Source organism: Sturnira hondurensis, unplaced genomic scaffold (genome assembly GCF_014824575.4).
Source record: "Sturnira hondurensis isolate 20B ecotype Veracruz unplaced genomic scaffold, ASM1482457v3 Scaffold0007036, whole genome shotgun sequence".
NCBI classification, from domain to species: domain Eukaryota; kingdom Metazoa; phylum Chordata; class Mammalia; order Chiroptera; family Phyllostomidae; genus Sturnira; species Sturnira hondurensis.
This window is the reverse complement of record NW_028079667.1, coordinates 754,107-780,113: the sequence shown is the minus strand read 5'-3', so window position 1 is coordinate 780,113 and position 26,007 is coordinate 754,107. Positions and strand designations below refer to the sequence as shown.

Below are 26,007 nucleotides of genomic sequence, written 5' to 3'. Positions count from 1 at the left end.
AAACAAGAAACCTCTGCCTGGATGGGGAAGGAGGACAGGCAGGGCTGTGCAGAGACTCAGTGGCCACTGGGCAGCCTAAGTTCACTCCTTCACACTGACAGCAATCGCAAATTCACTCCACAGTTACTTAAAGGAGAGGCGGTGCCGTGAAGGACCATGGGACCGCAGGGCCCAGCCTCAGCTTCATCTTCCCAAGCACTTTATATTTGACCCCAACTCACGCTCTCCATTCAGAACAAAATCGCTGCAAATAGCTAGACCCTCCCTTGTTAGAACAGTTTACTATTACTTGACCAGGCCCAGAGGCTTAGTGAATTATTCCTGCCGTCCACACACGTTCTCCCAGACAGAAATCCTGTGACAGTTTTCTTCATCTCCTTATGTTTTCAGTGATGTTTCGATACCCATTAGAGACTGACACCCCCACTTTAAGTTAGGGGAGGCAGACTGTGGTACATCATGATGTCATAAACTGGTACTTCTAAGCCACATAGAACCTACAGATAGGTCTTGAAATGTTCTTAAATTATTTAAATTAGTTTCCAATATTTGAAAAGTAGAGGATTTTATGTTAAAATCCAGATTTCCAAATTCTCTTAAAAAATCTCACAAGCCTGGCCGATAAGTGAGTTGCAGCTTCCTGTATTAGACGGGCAAACTCTCTCCCATTCTCATCTGGGTTTGCAATCCTGTCTCTCCTTTGCTTCAGTAAGAAAGCAGGCTGTTTACCACTTATGATAATCATACAGGAAAAGGTATTGTGCTTTCTGCTTTCAAAATTAACTATCCCTATAAGGGAAATTAATATTTATCTTTACCTTATGGATGAAAAAATGAGTAACCATAAGTTTCTTAATCTTGTCAGTTTTTTCTGGGCATTTTCTTTTTTTATACTAAAAAATAAGAAATGATGGTAAGAACCAAGCAAAACTGATATTCTTTTTTTACTTGTGTTAGGAGATTTACATGGCCAGTTGGACGACTTAATATTTATATTTTATAAGGTATGAATATTCAACTTAATTCCTATCTTGCTTTGAGGTTTAATTTAGAAGTTTGACTGCACCATCTATTAAACAAATTATTAAGTATTGCTTGGATTTATAAATATTAAATACACACAGTATATTTATACATATATAAAATATTAGACCACATAGTAACAAATATATAATATAAAAGCCAGCAATGCATTTCATCCTATTACATATTTGTACACTGTTTTAAAAAGTTTTAAGTACAAATTCTGAGGTTAATAAGGAGAAGAAATCATCATTCAGCAATTGATTTTCTTTTTTAAATAAAGAATTATTTAATATCAAAGCAATCAAAAGCTATTTTCATAGTCACTGAGTTATAAAATGTAGAGCATATAACAACATATATGAACATTCTATTGATATAATATAACTTTATATATATATATATATATATATATTACATTTCCCAAAGCATTTTGCCATGTATTGTCTTGTTTAATCCCGAGGAATCTATGGCACTTGTTATTGTTAATTAAAGAGTGCAGCCAAAACTTACAACTGGCCTTTGGGTCACAAGTTCAATGCCCCGTGCCCACACCACATGACAACACTCTGGCTTTATACAAATATTTATTCTGGTGAGCATGTCATAACCTCAGCCTGGCTGGAAAGGAAATATAAAGCCAATAGAAATTATTTCCCTCTTTTACTGACCTTTCACATTTGGCGGAAAGCCAGAAGCCTCAGAACTGGTGTTAGATCTGGTGTGAGTCAAATACACGGCGGCTTAACCTGATTTCCTACTCCCTTCTTTCTCTGCCTCTTCTTGGACTTGTCTGCTTGTTGGGAAGAATGGCCTCCCATCACCAGAGCGAGCCTATGTGTTCAACGGAGACTTTGTGGATCGAGGCAAGGATTCAGTAGAGATCCTGATGGTTCTTTTTGCCTTCATGTTGGTTTACCCCAAAGAGTTCCATCTTAACCGAGGAAACCATGAGGACTACCTGGTGAATTTACGGTACAAACCAGAACGTGCTTGGTGTTTGATACTTACTTGTTGCAATTGTAAAAAGTTACTTTGTCAGAGCTTGTTTGTTAGATGCTTTTTAAAACTAGTTTTTCAATTTTATAAAGTAAAATACATGACATGATATTTTTAAAGATTTTTTTAAATTTACACATTACCTACTATTCTAATAAAACCATTATTTTTTCACATATACATACTCTTTATCATACAAACAATAAAGGTTAACTATAGAAAAAGTAAGAAATATGGGTAAGCAAAAGGAAGAAAATTAAAATATCTGATAATTTGTTTACCCAGAGAAAGTGTTACCATCGTAAACATGTTGCCAATTAGTCCCTTTTCTGTATAGTTAAGTACGTATATATAGAGTATGCATTTTATAAAAATGCAGTTGTGTCATAGCTGTTTTCACTAAATTCCATATCTATTTTTCCTTATAAACCTAGATACGGCTTCACCAAGGAAGTAATGCACAAATACAAGGTGCGCTGCCTCTAAAAGCGAAAGTTTCTCTGAGTTCGGAAAAGTTGGGAAAATTTTTTGGAACTTCGTATCTCATTCATATCATTTTTTAGATGCATGGCAAGAAAATACTAAAAATGCTGCAAGATGTTTTCTGTTGGCTCCCCCTGGCCACGCTGGTTGATGAGAAAGTCCTGATTCTTCACGGTGGGGTGTCAGACAGGACCGACCTAGAGCTCCTGTCTAAACTAGACAGGCACAAGGTACTGGGTGGGTAACGACACCGTGCAAATTTCACCAAAATGCCCGGTGTCACTGTCAACATAGATGTCTGCTTCCTGGTGTCACAGTCCTTATGTCTATCTGCAGAAGGTCCCTGCTCTTTGACTCTGTGCTGGCATGGGGACCCCCTTGGGGCGCAGACCCTTGCAAACCCTTGAGCGGAAGTGGGGAGGCCTGCAACATTTTCAACAGCTCCATCCGAAATTCCTCATAAAACTCCCTTTCAATGTCTCCGCAATCTCAACCTTTCACATTCTTGACAGAGAGGGAGGGCCCCAGGTGGTATGGAACCAGCTCTTAGTATTTCCTTTGGCTATTCTGCAGGTTGCGTGGCACTTCACTTTTTTTTAAAATTTAGACATTTCTAGTCAGCTGCATCCAGGGAGAGGCAGCAAGTCACAGTAGAGCAGATTATCTCATGGAAAGAATCCCATTTCATTATGTAAACACAGGAGAAGCAAGAACTTTGGGAAACAATACTAGAAAACAGTGTATTTTCTGTAGTTTATCAGAAAGCCAACTTCCCAACAGCTGGCTGGCAAAGCTCTGGGGAGGGAGTTGTAGTGATCTGTGCAGAGTCCGGGACCATGTGGGTGGAAAGCACAGAGAAAACGGCTCTGGGGTCAGTTCTCTGCATTCAGTCCTGGTACAGTCTTGACATCTCTGTGCCTCAGTCTTCCCTCTACTGTAAATAGGGACGCTCTCTCATAGGGGTGTGAGGGCTAACCAATTAATTTGTGTAAAGCTCCGTGGGCTAATTGAGGATGCTAATTCATAGCATTAAATGAGGATGCTGATTCATACAGGTGGCCTCAGGGTTCATCAATTAATTCATGTGAAGTGCCCCAAACAGCCCCTCTTTGGAAAGGGCTTTCTGTATATTCACAGTGACATTTTCCTTAAAAATCAAAGCTGGGACGTACCTTCGAGCAGTTAATAGCATCCTTAAAATGGAGTTACCCGAGGGTAGAAGGGGTGGGACTGACAGTCTGCCCCTCCATGTGAGCTGGCAACGAGAAGAGCAAGAGGTGGTTAGGAGTCTGTTCACGGTTGGTGGTCTCTCACTCTCTGGGCCCAGGGTGGTAATGACCCAGGAAACAATTCTCACTTGTCCAATGTTAGAGAAAAGCCTCTGTTCTACTGTCTTTGATCTGCATTCTTCTTCAAACATCATTCAGGGTCTGCTGACCCTGTCTGAGTGTCCTTCGTTGTTCTTGCCCTAAGCCTGTCCACACTGGGACACGACTTTCTGGTATCACAGCCCTTATGTCTATTTGCAGAAGGTTCCTGTTCTTTGACCGTGCACTGGCACAGAGACCCCGTGGTGAACCAGACCTTTGTCACTGGTATCCTCGTGGAAGTCCTGTCCCTCAGTTTTCACTGTGGCACTCAGGCCTGCGGGGCATGGCTGCTCAATGCCACAGCTCTGCTCTGTGGTCTGACCCCTGTCTTTCCTGTGATCGGAATTCTTTCCGCATGTGTCCTCTACATTCTCAGCCTGGTCACAGCACCGTAGTAGCTCTGAGTCAGTGAAAGGGACAGTACTCTTCTTCCCACTTAGGCTGAAAAGAGGTGATTCCTTCCCCTCCCCTGTCCTTCCTCAACAGGGGCGAGTACAGGTAAGACAGGACAACCTGCAGAGGCCATCCCACAGCGAGCATCCGGTTTCTCCTCTCCCACCAGTTCTCAGCCATGAGCTGCATCTTCTCTGCTTTTAGCATCAGGGAAACAGCAGAGAAGTCGATTAAGCGCTCATCCTCCTGACAAAGGGGTGCCCTTTCTCATCTTTGTCTTAAAGTCACTAGGCTCCCAGAGAGAAATCACAACATAGGCTAGCATTTATTGAATTATCTGTGGTGAAGGACCAGGTTTTATAAATTTCCTATTTGTCAAAGAGTTATACTTTTGTAAAATACAACATACAAAATTCTCTCTCTCTCTCTCTCTCTCTCTCTCTCTTTCTCTCTCTCACACACACACACACATATGAATTACCAGAAAAATGAAATTCAAACAAAAAGTGTAAGCCCCCTGATCATGAGCTTGGATTTCATAGCCATGTCAAATGGCTGTAAGAATTTCTGAAGGCTCACTCTCAAGTTCCGTGACTGTCTTGTCCGGAGCCAGAGCAACCACTCACCACCAGCGCTGCTCTGTGGGCCCCAGTGTGACGAGCAAGGGCATGACGCCAAAGCGCTACTCAAAAAGGACCTCTGGCTTCACTCACCATTTGTGTTTTCTGGGCATTTGTAGATTGTTTCCACCTTGAGGTGCAAAACAAGAAAAGAGAACGAGAAGCAGGTGGAGCAGGAGGGAAAAGCCAAGCAGAGCAGCTCTGCAGGGAAACCCTCCCCGTGGTTTCTCCCCCAGAGCCTCTCTCTCCCCTCTTCGCCCCTTCGCCTCAGCTCCCACCAGACCCACAAAACCGGACGCTCCTCCAGCGTCCCCTGCGGTGGCCCCCTGGACCCCAGAGGGCTCTCCTGGCAGGCGAGGCGCTCCGTGGACCTGGAGCTGGAGAGGTGCCGGCAGCAAGCCGGCTTCCCGGTGATCAACGAGAAGGAGGAGCCCGGGCTCTGCGGGGCAGAGGCCGACTCGGAAGCAGGGCAGCTGCGGGAGCCCACTCAGGAGGAGTGGCGGCAGGTGGGTGTGGCCAGGTGCTGCTCCACAGAATTTGGCTATGCTCAGGAGGGACCAAGGATTTAAAAAACAGAATCAAATCTCATCTTTCCATGTAAAGTCAAGATTTTTTTTTTGCCCCTCTTTCTCTATCCCTGGAGTTAGAACATCCCCAAAAGATGTTCGTATTTGCCTAATGACTCATATATTTTAGAGTTTTAGGAAGGGTGGAAGATGTTGCAGGTGGGCTCTATTGCCGGAGTAAGCTTGGTTTAGTAACCTGGCATCCCTGGGGTAAAAGATAAGCCACGATTTTTTGGATGTTATTATATGGTTTTTTTGCTCATCTGTTTTTTAACATGACAGAAAGGTGGCTGTCGTAGCTCAAAGACGAAAGGGCTGTGTCAGTAGCTTCTGTCCTGTGTTTCAGGCAATTCAGAGGCTTTTCCAAAATCTCCAGAACCGTGTCACATGGCTACTCCTAGCTGCAAGGCAGACTGGAAAATCAAGTAGTTAGCTCAACACATTGCCACCCAGACACCCAGAGTTTTGTTAGCGTGGGAAACAAATAGATACTGAGGAGGTATTCAAGGTGCCTGCCAAAGGCACACCTTGTTTTGTTGCGCTGCACTTTATTGTGTCCTATGGATGTTGCTTTTTTTTTTTTTTTTAACCAAAAGCAAAACCCTTCATCGGCAAAAAGATTACAGCTCACTTCATTGCAATGGTCTAGAACCAACATGCAATATCTCTGAGGTGGACCTGCAGCTGACCCTGGCAGCCAAACGAAGGCACATTTCACTAGGGCAAGACTGTGGCAGGGAGACCCCTTTAAAAACTGTTACTGTAACCCAGCCCTGGCTGGTGTGATTTAGTGGATTGAGTTTTGGCCTACAAACCAAAAGGTTGCTGGTTTAATTCCCAGTCAGGACACATGTCTGGGTTGCGGGCTGAGTCCCTAGTTGGGGGTGTTTGATACATCAATACACCTATTGATGTATCTCTCACACGTCAATGTCTCACTCCCTCTCTTTCTCCCTTCCTTCTCTTCTCTCTAAAAATAAATAAATAAAATGTTTTTAAAAACCACAAAAACCCTGCTATTGTAATCCAAAGGGGATGAAGACGGTGGTCTTGTGTAGTAGTGTTAATAGAATTATGTGGACATGCTAGTATCCCACTGTTTTGACCTATAAAAATGTCCATTTTTAGTGGTTCATCCAATAACAAAAAGGAAGGAATTCAGGATTGTTTAGGGGCTAACATTACTAGAACTTGCTGAGTGATTGGTTGGAGGGGGTTGAGAAAGAGGTGGAGGTACAGCTAACTCCTCAGAGAAAGAGATGGTGAGTTTAAGTTATATTCTCCCCGAGTTATCGACATGGCCTTCAATATCAGCTCAGAACCAAATTTTTAAAACACAAGTCTCTTGTTTTGCAAAACATGACTTAATAAAAATGTCCTAATATTTACACACCAAATGCATTTTCCCCTTTAAAAGTACATTTAAGAAAGTATTAGGTGTCATCAACCAAAATGCACCCAATTATTTCGTACAAGTTGGGTAAAACTGGCAGTTGGTGTTTTCCTGAGTAGTAACAACAGACTAGATATGAATCTGAATTGCTAGAAAAATTGCTCAACTCCTCTGCAAATTCCTTAGAAAATTCTGAAATTACTTTAAGAAATAAAATGTCCTATTGCACTTTTCCAGGCCCGCATCTGGCCCTGTGATGCTGCATGGGAGATACCCTTGTTGGCCCCAGGACACCTGCCTTCTCTTTGGGGCAAATGTCCAGGAGCCTGGAGTACTGGTCCTGACTGATGGAGGGGTACTGGCCAGGGCCAAAGCTTCTGTCCGAGCAGCTCCTGTTTTAATCTATGCACTGAGCTTCCAAATAAGATTTATTTTCAAGAAAGTGGGTATGTACTAGTCAAACAATATGCACATTTTGTTTGTAAACAATATTACTCATTTTGTAATAGAAAATTGGGGAATCACAGAGGTCCAAAAGCTCTGTGTCAAATATTGACTGCATAAAAATGTATTCACTTATCTCTAGTCAAATATTTTTTTCCTCTTCTCCTGCTCCCCCTGCTCTGCTCCTCTTCTCCTTCCTCCTCTCACAGGAATGACTCTCGATGAATATGGGCCTAGTTTTTAGGAAAGACACCATCTCTTGTTCTCTCCAGGTCGTAGATATACTGTGGAGTGATCCCATGGCTCAGGAGGGCTGCAAGGCCAACACGGTTCGAGGAGGAGGCTGTTATTTTGGGCCGAATGTGACAAAACAGTTGCTGCAGAAATACAACCTGCAATTCCTGATCCGCTCACACGAGTGCAAACCCGAAGGCTATGAATTCTGCCACGGCCGCAAGGTGGGTGGACCCTGTGCAGTAACACAAGAGTGTTCCCCATTGTTCCCCGGGCCTGGGTGGGCGATGGCTTTCCACAGTCAGCTGTGCCTTGTATTTGTTATCCACTTATTCAAAGTAACTAGGTCCTTTACAGTCACTTATCCTTGAATTTAATAGCCTTTTTATTTTGTTATTATTATGTATTCTATTCCAGTTATCCCAATTTTTCTCCCTTTGCCCACCCGTGCACAGCCCACATCCTACCCCCACGCTCAATCCCCACACTGTTGTCCATGTCCATGAGTCATTCATACATGATATCTGACTAGTCGCTTCCCCTTCTTTCCACTGATATTTCCCTTCCCCTCCCTTCTGGCAGCTGTCAGTCTATCTCATGTTTCCATGTCTCTGGTTCTGTTTTACTTGTTAGTTTATTTTGTTCATTAGATTCCTCTTACAAGTGATATATGGTATTTGTTTTTCACTGACTGGCTCATTTCACTTAGTATAATACTCTCCAGTTCCATCCATGCTGTTGCAAAAAGTAGGAGCTCCTTCTTTCTTTCTGCTATGTGGTATTCTGTTGTGTAAATGTACCACAGTTTTCGATCTACTCATTTACTGATGGGCATTTAGGCTGTTTCCAGCACTTGGCTATTGTAAATAATGCTGCTATGAACATAGGGGTGCATAAGTTCTTTTGAAGTGGTGTTTTGGGATTCTTAGGATGTCTTTCTAGCAGTAGAATTACTAGCCTTTTTGAAACTCACAATTTGATTGAGGCCACTGCTCACCGATACTCTGAGAGGAAAGTAAGGGGAAGTATGCTCCCATTTCATGGGTGGACATGTGGCCTGATGTTTCCCAGTCATATCTCTATTGTTTTGGTGACATTGCTCACTGTCACCTGTCTCAAAAAACACCCCAGGGTAACAGGATTTCAGCACTGTGCCCCAGGCAAAGATTCTGGATAGTTTGTCTCCTCAGGAGCCTAATTAATGGCCTGACTAATCTTTGCACGTCTCTAAATCCTCTGCTGTTTGCTGAGCCTAATACCATTAAGGTGAGTGTATTCCCAGGAATACTAACTCTACAGGAAAATAATAGGCTTCTGTGAAAAAAAAAAAAGTTTGAGATCCAGTAGTGTAAGAAATGTTTGGTTAAATGCTTTTATAAATTTCTTTATTGCAGGACTTCTGAGAACACTTAATTTCCTATATTCGTAGTGAATCTCCAAGAAAAGATTCAGTGACTAGCATTTCACAATGTACTGATGATGGTACTTTTCTCACTGAGCATCTCAGAGGGCACAGCACTGTAGGAAACTGCTCTGAGGCCTCACACCAGCTACTACCTGATCTGCCTGCTGGTTGTAATGGCCATCCCCATTTGTTGGGACCTGGTTTGTCTCTGAGTTGAATCAGTGAATTTTTTTTATGACCTCTGCTATTTTCACTTGGGACAGAAATGTGAAAAAAATATGCTGTGGATGTTCTATTAGAAATCAAGTTTTCATTACTTGACTCACAACTCCTGCCCTACTAGCTTTAATGACAAAAAAATAAGACCCGTAGGCGAGGTCAAGGAGAAATGGCCACCCCTGAAATTGGGTTGGGCCCTCTAGGACTGAGGGCAACGAGTTCTGTGAAGCTGAATGCCTGTCTCTCTTCTCTCTTGTTTTAGGTGCTAACCATCTTTTCTGCCTCCAACTACTATGAGGTTGGCAGTAACAGAGGGGCCTACGTCAAGCTGGGGCCGGCCCTGCGTCCACATATTGTGCAGTATCAAGCTAACAAGGCAACCCACACTCTGACCATGAGGCAAAGGCGAGACTTTCCAGCTAATGATTTTCAGAAAAACAGAATTATAGTGTGTAGGGACTCTTTGCAGTGTCAAATGTCCTTACATTTAGCTAAATTCTAAGCGAGAAGTCAGAGTTTAGCTCTGTCAGCAGTAAGGTCGACCTATAACAGACATTTTAGACAAGGGTCTCTTCCTTCTCCATACACTCGGAAACCTCTGCCTATTGCTCATTAACGGAAGGAGCAAACGTGCTTCCTGAAAATGTGCTTTCATTAAAATTATTCTCAGTGGGTGCATCTTGAGTGATCTCCAAAGACCAGGCCACCAACTCTTTCCAAGGCCACTCTTCTGTTCTCTCTCATCCTTGGAGAGTTTGTGCTACCCTATGGACCCCGCCTGACAAAGGTTCTTTCGCTGTCTGGATGTAGCAGCAGATGGGGTTCAGAGTACACATTTGTTAATGATGGCCCACCCTCTTGGGAAGGTGATATATAATACTACTTTAATCGCTTCTGTTGCAATGATTCTGGATTGTAATCTTTGTTGGAACATACCACACATTAAATGTTATTATAAAGAATTTATGTCTCATAATGAGCTTATGAAATACATCATGTTAATAACGTTCAGCTTTATAGATGAGGTCATTAAGGAACAGAGGTTACATCAGCTGGCCCATGGTCACACAGCTAATAAGCAATGAAAGTTGTCCTTGACCCAGGCAGTTGTATTTTAGAACTCACACACCAACAACCATGCCACACTGCCTCCCATCAAGATGTCCCCAGAGTATGAAGCTACTAACAGATACTATTTTGGGGGGACCAAAGAAGGGGTAGGTACCATTTTTATCCCTATTTGCAGCGGGGCAAACAGAGGTAGAGCACAGTCACATAACTTTACCATAAGGGTGGTCTTTCTCCAGCACGTCCGCTCTAACCACTATTCCATACTGGGAAGGACAGCATTCTGCAGACTGATCCTATCTGTGCACAGTAGGGAGACGTCGGGGAGCAATGGGGAGAAATAGGAAGTAGAGCTCTTCTCTCAAAAACTGAGCTCTTGGTGGTTTGAAACATAAAGAGAGAGGTGAAATGTGGTAAAAAACCTAGGACTTTTTCTTGTATGGTAATTTTTAAAAAATGTTCCTTTTTTTTCTGTCTCAGGATTAGCCGAGTAGAGGAGTCAGCTCTAAGAACTCTGCGAAACAAGTTATTTGCTCATTCCTCAGATCTTCTTGATGAATTTAAGAAGCATGATAAAGATAAAACTGGTAAGAGTAACCAAGTAAAATATTCATAAGAAAAGCTGGCCAAAAAAAATCTTTGTTTTGCAGTAGTTAGCGAATAAATATTTGTTGAGTGAACAGATGTCCAAAAGACCTCCTCCATTTTATTCAACTTAGTATCCCTGTTATCTTTTCTAAATTTTAAAATTCCATGCTCTTAGCAGAATGTGACTTGGCTGAATATAAGTGGAGATGGTGAAAAGAAATGGAGTCAAGGGAAGGGTGTCAAGGCCGGAACTAAGCAAAAGCAACAGGTAGCCCTGGCCAGGTGGCTCAGTTGGTTGGAGTGTCATCCCATACACCAAAAAAATTATAGTTTCGGTTCCTGGACAGGGCACATAGCTAGGTTGGGGTTCGATCCCCAGTCAGGGCACATACAGGAAGCAACCAGTAGATGTGTATCTCACACTGATATGTGTGTGTCTCTCTCCCTCTTTCTCTCTAAAATCAATAAAAACATATCCTGGGTGAGGATTTAAAAAATGAAACCAACAGGTGGAGCAGGTTACAAGAGTGTATCCAACAAAAATGTCAATAATTTGGCTTCTTGTTGTTGTTAAATGTGTATTTTGTTGGCTAAAAAAATCTGTTTAGCTTTTCCATAAAATACAAGACACAGTTTTCATTGTTACCAATAATGTTATTGATTTGGATATTTTGAGTATGTTGACCAACTTCTGCATGGTAGAACAACGATTGTTCTCAATTAATGTCTCGATTTGATCATGGACAACTTCAATTGGTCCACCTGCCTGGGTAACATCAGCCAGCGAGAAGTCTTCAGCATGAAACTTCGCGAACCACTTCTGACACATTTGATCAGTCACAGCACCTTCTCCATACACTGCACAAATCTTCTTTTGCACTTCAGATGCACTTTTAACCTTTCTTGAAATAATATAACATAATATCCCAAAAATGTTGCTAATTTTCTTCCATCTTCAATATAAATGGCTACACAAAAATTCACCAACTTGCTGTTTTTTAAAAAATGCATGCTGATATGACAGCTGTCGCAATACACTCTAACAAAATTGTTTTGAATGAAGTTAAAGACAACTAAACATTACTAGAGCCATCTTATGGGAAAAAACACATTTTTTTGGCCAATCCAATATTTATCTGTTCCATGTTCTATTAATCAAGCTAGAAATTTTGTTTTTTCTCAGCTCAGTGGAATGTGTAATGAACATTGTACCCATATTATAAGACAGCAATAACCATCATATAGTTATAGTAATATCTTTTCCTGTATGAACAACTGATGCTTTACTTGTATAATGATTTATACAGTTATGTGTAAGTCTTGTGTGGCTTCCAGTAGCATTGCCATATTTAGCAAATAAAAAGGGGATGTCTAATTAAAATTGAATTATAGACAGATAACAAATCACTTTTAAATGTAAGTATGTCTTATGCAATATTTGGGATATACTTATACCTCATGGTCTGTCTGAAATTCAGATTTAACTGAGCATCCTGTATGTTATCTGGCAACTCTACTTCCCAACTGCACTTCATCTGCCACACCCAACAAAAATAATGACAGTGTCCATTATTTCTATTACCTCCAGATAGTAAGAAGAGTGTCAGGATAAAAGGAATGCAGTGTTGGGCAGGAAGCTGGGCTTGCAGGTGACAAGTCAGCAAGTTTGCTCCTTCCTGTAGGTTTAATCCCCCTGGGCGAGTGGGCAGCAGCTGTGGAGTCGGTGCTGCGCCTGGGGCTGCCGTGGCGGGTGCTGAGGCCACAGCTGGTGAATAGCTCAGCAGGTAACATGCTGGAGTACAAGTCCTGGCTGGAAGACTTGGCCAGAGAACAACCAAGTTTCAAGGTAATGGTGAGAAAATGATGGACGAGGGCATATTGTGGACCACAAGGCCTCTTATGGGCAACTTTGAATCTGAAACAACCAAATAATAAGAACCTGCAAAGGAACGGATGAGAAAGGGGAATAACTATTTGGTGGGTTTCCATGTGTCAGACTTCAGTTTATCCTTAACATCACCCCAAGAGATAATATTATCAGCCTCACTGTACCCATGAGGACACTGATCAGAGAGGCTGAGTCACCTGCCTCAGGTCACAGAGTTTCTAAGTTATAAAGACTCAAAGTTATAGTTATAGCCTCAGTTATAACTGAGACTCAAAGCCAGGTCTGACTTCCATGGCTTTATGCTGCTTTCTCGATTAAAAAAGTATTTATTCAATAAATACATATTGAATGTGTGTATATGTATGTGTATGTATGCTAGGTATTTTTTAAAAATAGCTTTATTGCAATATAATTCATATTCTATACAATCCTTCTGTTTAAAGTATACCATTCAATGATCCTAAGTATATTTGCAAATATGTGTGGCCATCACCAGGGCCGGCTTTAGAACATTTTTATCATGGGCTACATATGCTTAAACCATCAGAGTATTTGGTAGGCTGAAGGGGGTCGAGGGTGAAGAGATGGCAAAACATCTTCAGGTTTTCCCAAGAGTGTTTTATTGTCAGGATTGACTGTGTGTTGATCATATATTAGGACAAGCTAAAGAAGGTACAGAAGGAAAATGAGTTTTTTCTTCCAGAACATCCAGTCAAGTTTGCTGGAAACACTGTATCGAAACCGATCCAACCTAGAGACCATTTTTAGGATCATAGACAGCGATCACTCAGGTAAAGGCACCCATTGTCCTGTCACTCCTAACACATAGCAAGTATTTTGCCTCCCACCCTCTGGCCTCCTCCCTCATTATTTAGCTCTCTGCTCAAGCATTGGGGAGCCAAGTCAGGAGCGACAATGCATATAAATGGCAGAAACTAGAAAAGTACTTCGACAATGCAGGCAGTTTGTGTAGAAGAGGGTTTGAAGAGAAGAGTGAAGACCAACTGAATCAGGACTTCTTTTAGCAACAATGATTATTAATAGCTGTGATAGCCCTTATAGTTCTAACAAACAGCTGCAGAGTGATGGAGATCGCCTGGAACAGAAAGGCCTTAGTGATCTCACTCCCAAATTATTTTTAAAAACCTTTTCTTTGAAATACTTATGCATTCATTGGAAGTTACCAAAAGTTCATGAGGTCCCATATACCCTCACCTTGTTTCCCCAAAGCTTCAAAGGCCTTTTTCAATATTATTTCTCCTATATTTTTTAGATGTATAAATCACATACCATATAATTTCCCCATTTAAAATGTTCAGGTTAGCCCCGGCTGGTGTGGCTCAGTGGATTGGGCACTGGCCCGAGAACCCGAGAGTCACCCACTCAATTCCCAGTCAGGGCACTTGCCTGGGTTTTGGGCCAGGTCCTCAGTATGGGGTGCATGAGAAGCAACCACACACTGATGTCTCTCTCCCCCTGTTTCTCCTTCCCTTCCCCTCTCTCTAAAAATAAATAAATAAAATCTTTATTTAAAAAAATGTTCAGGTCAGTGGTTTTTTTGTATATTCACAAGTATGTGGGACTATCACCGCTATCTAATTTTAGAACATTGTCATCACCTAAAAAAGAAGCTCACACCCAGTAGCAGTCACTCCCACTTCCTGTTCCTTCTCCACCAGCCCTTGGCCACAATTCATCTGCTTTCCATTTCTATGGATTTGCCTATTCTGAACATTTGATATACATGGATCCATATGATGCATGGCCTTTGGTACCTGGCTTCTTTCCTTCACTTATCATAATGTTTTCAAGGGCCATCCATGTTTTAGCATGTGTCAGTTCTGTATTACTTGTACAGTGGATAATAGTCCATTGTATGGATACACCACATTTTGTTTGTCTATTCATTGATTGACAAACATTTGAATTGTTTTCACTATAGCTGTTATGAATGATGCTGCTATGAACATTTGTGTTCAACTTTTTGCGTGAACACGTTTTCAATTCTCTTAGGATATATTCCTAGGTGTAGTATTGCTGGATCATTGAATAGTCTTGGAACACTTGTAAAAAATTAACTGACCATGGGCCAAAGGCTTTTATTCTGTTCAGAATAAATTAATATATATTTGGGATGATTTAACGCAGGGTTTCTCAGCAGTGGCACTATTGGTGTTTTTGTCTGAATAATTCTTGTTTTGAGGCATATCCTATGTATTCTAGGATGCTTTGTAGCATCCTTAGCCTTTACCTACTCGATGCCAGTAACACCCTCCTCCCCCCAGTTATGGCAATCAAAAATGTCTCTAGACGTTGCCAAATGTCTCTAGAGGGAGGAGAGCAAAATTGCTTCTAGCTAAGAACCACTGTTGATTTAGTAGTTGGTGCCATTTTCCTGGGGTTTAAATTAGATACTAGGCTTTGGTTGTCTTTGCCTGTTTAACAGCAGGGAGCAGGTGTTCTTGTAAGAATGTGAGAGGAAACGGCCATGGAAACATAGACTGACTAACTGAAGTGACTTCCTCTCTCTGGTAAGGGTCCATCTCACTGGACGAGTTCAGGCAGACTTGGAAGCTGTTCAGCTCTCATATGAAGATTGACATCACAGATGACTGTGTCTGTGACCTTGCCCGGAGCATTGATTTCAACAAGGATGGCCACATTGACATCAACGAGTTCCTGGAAGCCTTCCGCCTGGTGGAGCAGTCCTGCTCAGAGGGCAGTGACTCAGACCGCCTGCAGGCCCCAAACACTACTGACAGCCAGCCAGGAGCACACTAAAGAGTTTGGTTTCTGTTACCCACATTGCCTCATAAGTGATGCCAAGCTTGTCACTGCTATAGCTCCCTTATTCTCCATAGATTTATGGAGCTTTATGCTGAGAATTTGCTGACCAACATGCATCACAATCCCCTGTGTGTTTGTGGGTGCCATGTGTGTGTGTGTGGTGTATTTTTAAATATATAGGTGCAAACCCATCTCAGAATCTTCACAAGGTCGGACCCAGGTATAGGTATTTTTAATTCTGAAGTTTACCCCATTATGAATCACTGATCATTCAACCCCCTCATTGTTTCTATTTTATACCTTTTATTTGTTGTTTTTTAAATCCCATACTGATAAAATTATTTATGAAATCCCATGACACAAACATATGAATTCTCTTATTTATTTGTTTTTTCTTACTATAACCATAATATTGTAAAATTTAATTGTTCTGCTTTTTAGAATAAATCCACATCTAATTATAAATACTTTCTTATGTTTTACATAGTCTTCAAAATTACTAGCTCAGCCGGCCAAGATGGAGGCGTAGGTTGACTCACTGTACCTCCTCACACAACCAAAATAAGGATAACAACAATTTAGAAACAAAATAGCAACCAAAACTGACAGAAAATTGAACCGTATGGAAGTCTGACAACCAAGGAGTTAAAATAGACACATTCATCGGACTGGTAGGAGGGGTGGAGTTGGGAGGCCAGGTGGAGAGGGGTAGTGGCAAAAAAATCGGTGGCACTGAGCAGGCTGGCAAACCCCAGGTAAACTAGTCAGCAGCGGGCAGACCCAGCAAGGCGGCGATTGTGAAGCGGGGCCCGGTGTGCAAGGCGGCTGGCTGACCGGACAGTCCCACATTTGCAGGCAGATAAACCAGGTGAAACTGGGGAGCAAGACAGACCGGGCAACCCAGGGTCCCAGCTTGGGGAAATAAAGCCTCAAAACAGCCATTGAAAACACCTGTGGGGGTTCAGGTGCTGGGAGAGACTCCCAGCCTCACAGGAGAGTTTGTTGGAGAGACCCACAGGGTCCTAGAATGTACACAAGCCTACCAACACGGAAATCAGTACCAGAAAGGCCCAGTTTGTTTGGGGGAAGCAGGGGAAGAGACGGAAATCCAACAGAGAGTGGAGCAAGCGCCATTGTTCCCTCTTGCATCCCACCCCCACATACAGCATCACAATCCAGCAACTGGTGTGCCCCGCCCTGGTGAACACCTAAAGCTCTGCCCATCACTCTGTAACAGGCATGTCAAAACAAAAAAGATGGCCCAAACGGAAGAACAGATCAAAGCTCCAAAACAAATACAACTCAGAGACAAAGAGATAGCCGACCTATCAGATGCACAGTTCAAAGTACCGGTAATCAGGATGCTCACAGAATTGGTTGAATTTGGTCACAAATTAGATGAAAATAACCAAACAGAAAAGAATGAAGAAACAAGAATTCAAAAAAATGAGGAGAGGCTTAGGAATTTCCAGGACATGTTTAAATGTTCCAAAATCTGAATTATAGGGATGCCAGAAGGGAAGAGGAAGAGCAACAAGTGGAACACTTATTTGAACAACTAATAGAGGAGAACTTCCCCAATCTGGCAAAGGAAATAGACTTCCAGGAAATCCAGGAAGCTCAGAGAGTCCCAAAGAAGTTGGACCCAAGAAGGAACACACCAAGGCACATCATAATTACATTAGGCAAGATGAAAATGAACGAGAGTATCCTAGAAGCAGCAAGAGATAAGGGAACAGTCACCTACAAAGGAGTTCTCATCAGACTGTCAGCTGATTTCTCAAGAGAGACCTTACAGGCAAGAAGGGGCTGGAAAGAAGTATTCCAAGTCATGAAAGGCAAGGACCTACATCCAGATTGCTCCATCCAGCAAAGCTTTCATTTAGAATGGAAGAGCAGATAAAGTGCTTCCCAGATAAGGTCAAGTTCAAGGAGTTCATCATCACCAAGCCCTTATTTTATGAAATGTTAAAGGGACTTATCTAAGAAAAAGAAGATAAAAAATATGAACAGTAAAAAGACAGCAAGCTCACAATTATTAACAACCACATCTAAAACAAAAACAAAACAAGCTAAGCAAACAACTAGAACAAGAACAGAACCACAGAAATGGAGATCACATAGAGGGTTAGCCACAGGGGAGTGGGAGGAGGAGGGAGGGGGAAAAGGTACAGAGAATAAGTAGTATAGATGGTAGGTGGAAAATAGGGGAAGGCAAGAGTAGTGTGGGAAATGTAGAAGCTAAAGAACTTATGACACATGACATGAACTAAAGGTGGGGCATGTGGGTGGGAGAGGGTATGCAGGGTGGAGGGGAATGAAGGGGGAAAATAGGACAACTGTAATAGCATAATCAATAAAATATATTTTAAAAAGATTAGTTTAAAGGATGCACAAGTTTTTTTCAAATGAATGCTTTATAATCTATTCAGCCACTTGTCTATTGTTTGACATGTGTTTTGCTTCCAGTTTTTCTTTATTATAAATAACACAGGGGTTAAAAACTGTGCGTACAACTTTTTCTACAAAAATCTTTTTTGTTTAATTTTTAATTTTTTAAGGTTTTATTTATTTTCAGACACAGGGGAAAGGAAGGAGACAGAGAGGGAGAGAAACATTGATGTGTGAGAGAAACAGCAGTTGGCTGACTCTCACATGTCCCCAACCAAGGATCTGACCCACAATCCAGGCATGTGTCCTGACTGGGACTCAAACTGGTGACATTTTGGTTCACAGGCTGGCACTCGATCCACTGAACCACACCAGCCAGGGCTAATTTTTTACATTATATTTTACCGATTATGCTATCACAGTTGTCCCAATTTTTTACCCCTTTACTTTACCCAGCACCCCGACTCTCTCAGGAAATTCCCACACCGTTGTTCATATCCATGGGTCATGCATAGGTTCTTTAGCTACTCCATTTCCTACACTGAACTTCACATCCCCAGGGCTATTCTGTAACTACCTCTGTGTACTTCTTAGTCCCCTCACCTCTATACCCATTCCCCTACACCTTCTTACCATCCGGCGACCATTAGAACACTTTCTGTATCCACCATTCTGTCTCTGTTGTTCTTGTTTGTGTAGTTTGTTCTTTAGATTCAGTTCTTGATAGATGTGTACTTGTTGCCACTTGATTCTTCATAGTTTTGATCTTCTTTTTCTTAAATAAGTCCCTTTAACATTTCCTATAACAATGGTCTGGTGACGATGAACTCCTTTAGTTTTTTTCTCGTCTGGGAAGCTCTTTATCTGTCCATCTATTCTAAATGATGGCTTTGCTGAGTAGAGCGATTTTGGCTAGAAGTTTCTACTTTTCATGACTTTGAATATTTCTTGCCAATCCCTTCTAGCCTGCAAAGTTTCTTTAGAGAAATCAAATGACAGTTTTATGGAAGCTCCCCTGTAACTAAGTGCTTTTCTCTTGTTGCTTTTATGAGTCTTCATCTTTAATCTTTGGCATTTCAATTATTATATGACTTAGAATGGGCCTCTTAGCATCCATCTTGTGTGGGACTCTCTGTGCTTCCTGGACTTGCATTTCTATTTCCTTGATCAAATCAGGGGAGTTTTCTTTCATTATTTTTTCAAATAGATTTCTAGTTTCTACCTCTTTCTCTTCTCCTTCTGGCACCTCTATGATGCAAACGTTGGAATACTTGAAGTTGTCCCAGAGGCTACTTATACTATCCTCATTTTTTTGGATTCTTATTTCTTCTTGTTCTGATTGGTTATTGGTTTTTGGTTCTTTATATTCCAAATTATTGATTTGATTCTCAGCTCCATCCACTCTACCACTGTTCCTCTGTAAATTGTTCTTTATTTTAATTAGTGTATCCTTTGTTTCTGACTGGACCTTTTTTATGCTGGTGAGGTCCTCACTAAGTTCCTTGAGCATCCTAATAACCAGTGTTTTGAACACTGCCTTTGATAGATTGCTTATCTCCATTTTGTTTAACTATTTTTCTGGAATTTTCATCTGTTTTTTTCATTTGAGTCATGTTTCCTTGTCTCCTCATTTCTCCTCCCTGTGTTTATTTCTGTGTATTTAGTACAGCTGCTATGTTGCCCTGTCTTGGAGGTATGGCCTAATGTAATAGATGCCCTGAAGGGTCCCATAGCACAGCCTCTCCTATCACCGAAGCTAAACACTCAAGATGTGCCCTTCATGAGGGATGAGTACACCATCTTTTTGTAGTTGAGCCTTGGTTGCTGTTGGCAGGTCAGCTGCAAGGACTGCCTGTCACCACTGACCACCAACCTCTGCCCTCTGTGGAGGATCAGTGGTGCAGGGGCAAGTTGCTGGTGCTCAGATGTGATCTCTAGCTATCTACTGGGTGCACTGGCCCTGGGATTTCCTGGGTTGTGCAGGCAAGGTCAGCCCCCACCTGTGTTTTGCCCAGGGCCATCCTGCCTGAGGTATAAAGCAGTCTGAGGTGGCTGCTACTTGTGTTGTGCATGGAGACTCCCAGGCAAAGCCAAGCTGAGTATCTAATCTGGCAGTTACTAGTTCCATGGCTGGGGTCACTAAGCAAGAGGTACGGGCTGGAGGATTGAGGACTCACTGAGGCTGGCTGTTGCTTGTTTGAAAGGATTTAGGAAGTTGTGAAGCATGAGCCAAGATCAGCCATTCATATGGAAAAGCCACTGTTAACAGCTATAAATTGGGTGGGATGGAGGATGGAGCAAATAGTATTAGCCAGGTTGTTGAAGTCTCAGATATGGCATCCATCTGCCTCCTGGCTCTGTGGCTGTGTAGTGGGAGGGTTCAGAAAAGGGACAATGGCCTCTATTCACCTATATGTCTGGCAAAAACCTGTCCCCCAACTCTTGCTTTGATGCCAGACACTTCAGTTCCCCACTGTACGTTACTTGTGCCTTTCAAGCTGCTACCCAAGTGCTGAAGCTCAGAGGGAATAAGTCTAAGTGAGTACATGTGTGGATTCTTTAAGAGGAACTGCTTGGGACCCCAGAAGTTTCTTCCACCAACTCAATCCCTGATGGTTTTTGCAACCAGATGTTATGGAGACTTTTCTTCCTGGCACTGGAACCCTGGGCTGAGGGGTCTTGTGTGGGGATGGGACTCCTTGCTCCCAAGATATCCCTCCTGAATTTTTACTCACCGCTTGTGGATGTGGGACGAGCCCAGTCCATGTCTCCACCTCTCCTACCAGTCTGGGTGGATATGGTTTCTTTAATTCCATAGTTTTCACTCTTCCATTCAACTTGATTTGTGATGATTCTAAGTGATAGTTATTTTATAATTTAGTTGTAATTTTCAGGTGGTTGTGTGAGGAGGTGAGTGTAAACACACTATGCCACCATCTTGTCTGGGAGTCCTCTATTTTTGGAAATTTTTTAAATTATACATTTTCTTAGGATCAAATTCCAGGAATGGGATTACTTTATAAAAGGGTATTTGTATTAGTTTATAAAAAGACTTACTACATAAAAATTGGCGTATACAACGATAAGGCTGAGAAATCCCAAGATCTGCAGTCAGCAAGCCAGAGACCCAGGAGCGCTGATGGGTGGCCCCAGTCCGAGTCCAGTTTAGCCAGAGGCAGCAGAAGACCGTGTGCCAGCTCCAAGCCAGGCAGAGAGAGCCCTTCGATGCCCAGCCTTCTCGTTCTGCTGGGGTCTTCAAGGAGTTCTGGGGGCCACTCACATTGGAAGGCAACCACCTGTACTCATTTTACTGATCCAGGCATTAATCTCACACATGAAACACCCTCACACATGAACCCAGAAGTAATGTTTAGCCAAATACCTGGGCACCCTATAACCAAGCTGACATCTAAAAGTAACCACCACAAGTGTGAGTACTTTTTATGGCAGTTTGCTTCTCATAATTGGGCAGAATTGAGTGCACCAGTTCTGGGATTTTTGACATAAATAAGTATTTGTGTGTGTGTGTTTGTTGAACAGTTACTGCTGCTGCTGGTTATAGAACTCATGTGCAGGTATAATTAGGGTTTTGTAAATCTCTAAGAATCACTGCTTCAAATTTGAATGGTAATTTCTATAGAACTCAAAACATTTTTATCAGTATTTTAATGATTAAAAGAAAGGCATAAAGTTCTTAATCTCCAGATTAGTGTCTTGAAATATTTCTCAGGGACTCATAAGATATATAAGGAATCTTCCTCTGGTCCCCAAATTATACCGTGCCTCTCACATTCTGGTCCTCTGTCCCTGAGTTCCCTTTCCCTGGCTGGGTTGGCTTCATGCTTCAAGACCCAGCTCAGATGTCTTCTCCTCCTTGATGCCTTTTCTTGACCCGTGGCTCCTCACTTCCGTCCCTGGGCCACCAGCTTGCCTGGGTTCCTTCCAGGGGAGTCCAACAACAGTCACGGGCTTACATGCCAGTCTCCTCCAGGGTCTGTGAGCTCCCTAGTGATGGAGAGGGGGTTCGTGTCCTATTCACCTCCAAAATAGCATTTGAATATAATAAATACTTAATGAATATTAATAAGGGTAAAAAATGATCATTTCTAAATTGGAACCCACCACCAGGTTACAAATTTGGTATTAAATATCTCTAAAAAGAAGAAACTGTATCAGACAGAATACAATCAAGTCATGGCAACAAAAAAGTCTTTTTTCTTTTCATCACAGAAAGGTAAAAAACCAAACTGCATAAAGACTTTTATTTAAGTGATAATATTCTGGTAGTAGGAGCTTGCCCACAAGAGGTACCCTCATGCATTGTTGGTTGAGTTGTAAATTGGTGCAAAAATGCTCACTCTCTTTGACCTAGTAATTCCATTTCCATCTAACTATCTTCAAAAAATTCTCAAGAATACAAAAACCTTATGAACAAAACTATTTTTGGCAGCATTGTTTATAATATCAAAAACACTGCAATCTACTCTAAAGACCACTAAGGAGGGATGGGATGAATAAATTATGACCTCCCCTAATTTTGTGAAATAGTATACAGATTTTAAGGAGAATAATTTACCATTATCTGTGGTTAGTCTTGGGCGTGGGTTCATGTGGAATTTTCACTTCCTGCTTACATGGTGCAGCAAGAAAGTTTTGAGTGGAATTTTGGAAACAAAGCCAATTGCCAGGGCTACTATTATTCAGTATCTTTTGAGGTTTTTCTTACCATCATGAGATACTTCTGTAATTGAAAATGCAATAAAATACATACTGAAAAACCAAACTACAGTTTGATTGCCCATTTAAAACAGGCCACTAACACTTCAGTAAATTATTTTTTACTGCCACTAGATGACACTCTGAGCAAACACTGTGTGTGGCAACAACCCCTGCTACAAAAGGCTGATTTCCTCATCACCAACTAGTGAGAAACCGCCACCTTATCTGGTCTCAGGGAGCCACGGACTCTGTAGATCGCCTGCAGGTGCCGAAAAGAAAGAGACCCAGATGCAGAGGAGTGGAGGCAGCATGTCTGAGGGGCAGGATTAAATCTGGACCCAGCCAGGAAAGGGGTCCTCCCCGCAGAAATTGGGCTCGCCAGGGCCAAAGTCAACCTTCTTAATTCTGAGCCTGGCCTTGTGTGTGTTAGAGGCCTAGCCTTGACAATTAGCTTTGTTTTAAAATTTTCTATCTTCACACAAAACCTTTCCAGCACCTAGAGAGAAATTTTGGGGAAAAAAAAAATCCAACCCAACCCAAATCTGATCAAGCTCCTGGATTTACCTAAGTGATAGGCGCTGGGGGCCCTGGAGAAGTTTGCTACAGGTCACAAGCATATGTAATCAGCAAAGTCCAGACCGGGGACTCTATGGGACAAACGGCCTGGTTTCTTCAACAAATAAATTACAAGGAGACAAAAAGAGGTAGAGGGGAAACCTACAGATTAAAAGAGGCTTATAGCTATATCACGCAACTTCAATGTACGGAAGTTATTTAGATTCCCTAATCAAAGAAAAAAAATTTTTTAAAGATAATCAGAGATGTGTGAATACTGACTGGATTTTTGATGATATTAACAAATGAGTGTTCTTCATTTTTAGGTATGATAATGATATTGAAGTTATTTTGTTTTTAAGTCCTTAGAGAAACACACTGAAATATTACAGGGATCTGTTTAAAAATGGGGGCAGTGTGGGGGGTGGATGAAGTCACGCTGGCCCTGACTTGATGGTCGTTGAAGCCGGGTGGTGATACTATGGGGGTTAGTTATGCTATCCTCTTCACGGTTTGGGTTTGAGTTTTTCCATAATAAGCATTGTTTAAAATTGGGCATCAGTGTTAAGGTGGGAGGAATAAATGACATACTTGAGAAAACAAACAATCAAACTTTCTCAGCACACAGCTGGAGGCAGATGAGAATCACTGCAGTCCTTGAACTTCTGAGTGGGCAAGAGTTAAATAAACACAGTTCATCCATTAGTGTTCTGTAATTTGGTAGGGCGAAAAATCACCTAGTCTCATTAAGGCTCAGTTTCCTCATCTGTAAAATGGGCATCATTCAACAGTATTTTCTGAGGGAGTCATGAGATTTAAATGGGAGAAGCATATACAAGAGTATTTTGAAACCCATAAAGTACTACCCAAGTGCTGATAGTTGCCTGTGTGATAACGCTAGTTCATTTATTCACACACAGAATCTCTAGGTGTGGGTCCTGAAATAGGGATTTTTTTCAGCTCCACAAGTGATTGACTCCACTGTACAGCCAGGGTTGATAACCATTCGTCTAATGGATCTTCGGTCAGTGAACAGTTCTGCACAATCATTAAGAAAACTGGGTCGTGGTTGATGTAGTTCTCAGGCAACTTTTGATGACCAGAGGTACCCTCTAGGTGGTCACTGCTTGGATGGACAGGCCTTGTCTAGCTGTACACCCACTGTGGCCATCTGGCCACTTCTGACCTCCCAGTCGCCGACACAAGAAGAGTCAGGCAATTTCAAATATTTCTACTGTGTTTTCCTTCCTTATAGGTGACTTCTCTTTCTGATTATAAAACATGTGGGTTTTTAAAAAATTTCCTAGTTTCAGATATGAGCCAGAGAGACAGGTCAGAGTTCCTGAGTCATATTCCAAGTCAGACCTTCCGGAGTTTGCTTCTGAGTCACTGTGAGCCCCAAAGCCATGGGGTTTGATGCAGGAGGGCAGTGAGCCAGCCACCCCATTCTACCCAGCACAGAATTCTGCAGCAGTGACTTCCTGTTCAAGCTTCCTGTTTCTTCCTGAAAGTTCTGTAAAGAGGGAAATAGGATCAGCTGAAATCCCTAAGAAAGGGAAAAAAGTCTGGGATAAGAGAGTGCAGTTTCTGAAGAGACAAAATGAAACAACACTGTGAAAGCAGAGTTCAGATTCTCCAAGTCTCTTTACTCCATGCATGAGCTGTGGAAAACCACAAAAATAAAAGTTTTCTTGCGGTGGGCTCTTATTTTGCTTCTTCCCTCTACATACTGAGCCTTCCTTCTTTCCCAACACATTCTCACATGCAAGCACCTGGCTGGGATCTTTCTGGGCCCAGAGGAAGTCCGAGGGCGGAAAGCTATACTCTGGAGTCATAGATGCCCAGCAATATCACACAGCTCCACCCCTTTCCTCATGTGTAACCTCGGGTAAGGAGCTTAAATGTTTCCCTGTTTGTTTAATGGAGTTCACAATGTACCTACTTCAAATGTTGCTGGGAAGATTAAGTGAAGTTAAATGAGAGAAAGAATGCTTAGCACAGTGTCCACCATTATGACTACATTCATCAGCTTTTATGTGCCTGTGAATCACCTGAGGACCTTGTCTAAAAGCCCATGCAGGGTATAGAGAGAAGATGAAAAAGTTCTGAAGATGGAGTGATGAGGTTGCACAACAATGGGAATGTAACTCAATGCCACCGAACTACACATTTTAAAATGGTAAAAATGGCAAATTACATGCTATGGACATTTTACCACACAAGTTGTTTTAACAAAAGCACATTTGGTAGCATTTTAGCAAGCACCTAGGTGAGGCTGATGATACTGGTTTGAAGACCACATTTTGAGGATCCAGGTGGTGAACCACACCATCACATTCGTATTGCCCTTCGCAGTTTACATAAAGCATTTCTACACCCCTTGTCTCCATGACCCCGCAAGAACCGCATGTGGTACTGTATCTAGAGCAAAGGACGTTCTTCCTCACCTGCACACACCTTGTCCTTTGCAGCTGACAGGTGGCTAGTTGACAGGGCTGTCTCTGTGTAAGCCATGGGATCTGAAGGCCTGTTCAGTTTTTGACTGCTTTTTTTTTTTAGGCCTAATCTCCCAAGCAAATACTTCCCTCATCGACTTAGGCTGTTCCTTCCCCATTTATATTTATGGTTCTGGCTAAAGATAAGCCCCCAACCTAACTAGGGAGAATTTGCTTCGCCCATTGGATGCTGGGCTTCCCCACAGTCTGGTAGAGGCATTTCAACCATTTCCTCTGTGTTTACCTTCTTCCCAGCAGGACCCATGGGCACTGCTGCGCCCTGTCTGTGGAGCGTGGGGCACACAGCGTTCGTTGGGATGCTAGTCTCTGTGTGGTTGTCAGTGCTGCCCATGGGCAAGGGCTAGCA

The 26,007-nt window shown here is 42.2% G+C and overlaps 1 protein-coding gene and 1 long non-coding RNA gene across 10 annotated transcripts in view; one reads left to right on the top strand and one right to left on the bottom strand.

Moving 5' to 3' along the window:
* Positions 1-15,811, top strand: part of PPEF2 (protein phosphatase with EF-hand domain 2) — a 30,246-nt gene extending 14,435 nt beyond the window's left edge. For 4 of the 9 annotated variants that reach the window (XM_037050954.1, XM_037050960.1, XM_037050955.1 and 1 more), the window contains 11 exons: positions 958-1,004; positions 1,832-1,998; positions 2,457-2,493; positions 2,586-2,735; positions 5,008-5,394; positions 7,564-7,749; positions 9,412-9,554; positions 10,698-10,804; positions 12,488-12,651; positions 13,397-13,484; positions 15,230-15,811. In XM_037050954.1, coding sequence (XP_036906849.1) covers positions 958-1,004; positions 1,832-1,998; positions 2,457-2,493; positions 2,586-2,735; positions 5,008-5,394; positions 7,564-7,749; positions 9,412-9,554; positions 10,698-10,804; positions 12,488-12,651; positions 13,397-13,484; positions 15,230-15,474 — 1,721 coding nt within the window. In that variant the 3' untranslated portion in view covers positions 15,475-15,811. The other 5 variants (XM_037050959.1, XM_037050956.1, XM_037050961.1 and 2 more) reach the window with 5 other exon arrangements.
* Positions 1,785-24,468, bottom strand: LOC118990375 (uncharacterized). The gene is made up of 3 exons (XR_005067213.1): positions 22,174-24,468; positions 18,184-18,188; positions 1,785-1,796 (listed from the first exon to the last, which is right to left on the bottom strand). It is a non-coding gene; the product is annotated as an uncharacterized LOC118990375 (long non-coding RNA).
* Positions 24,469-26,007: the final 1,539 nt, after the last annotated feature.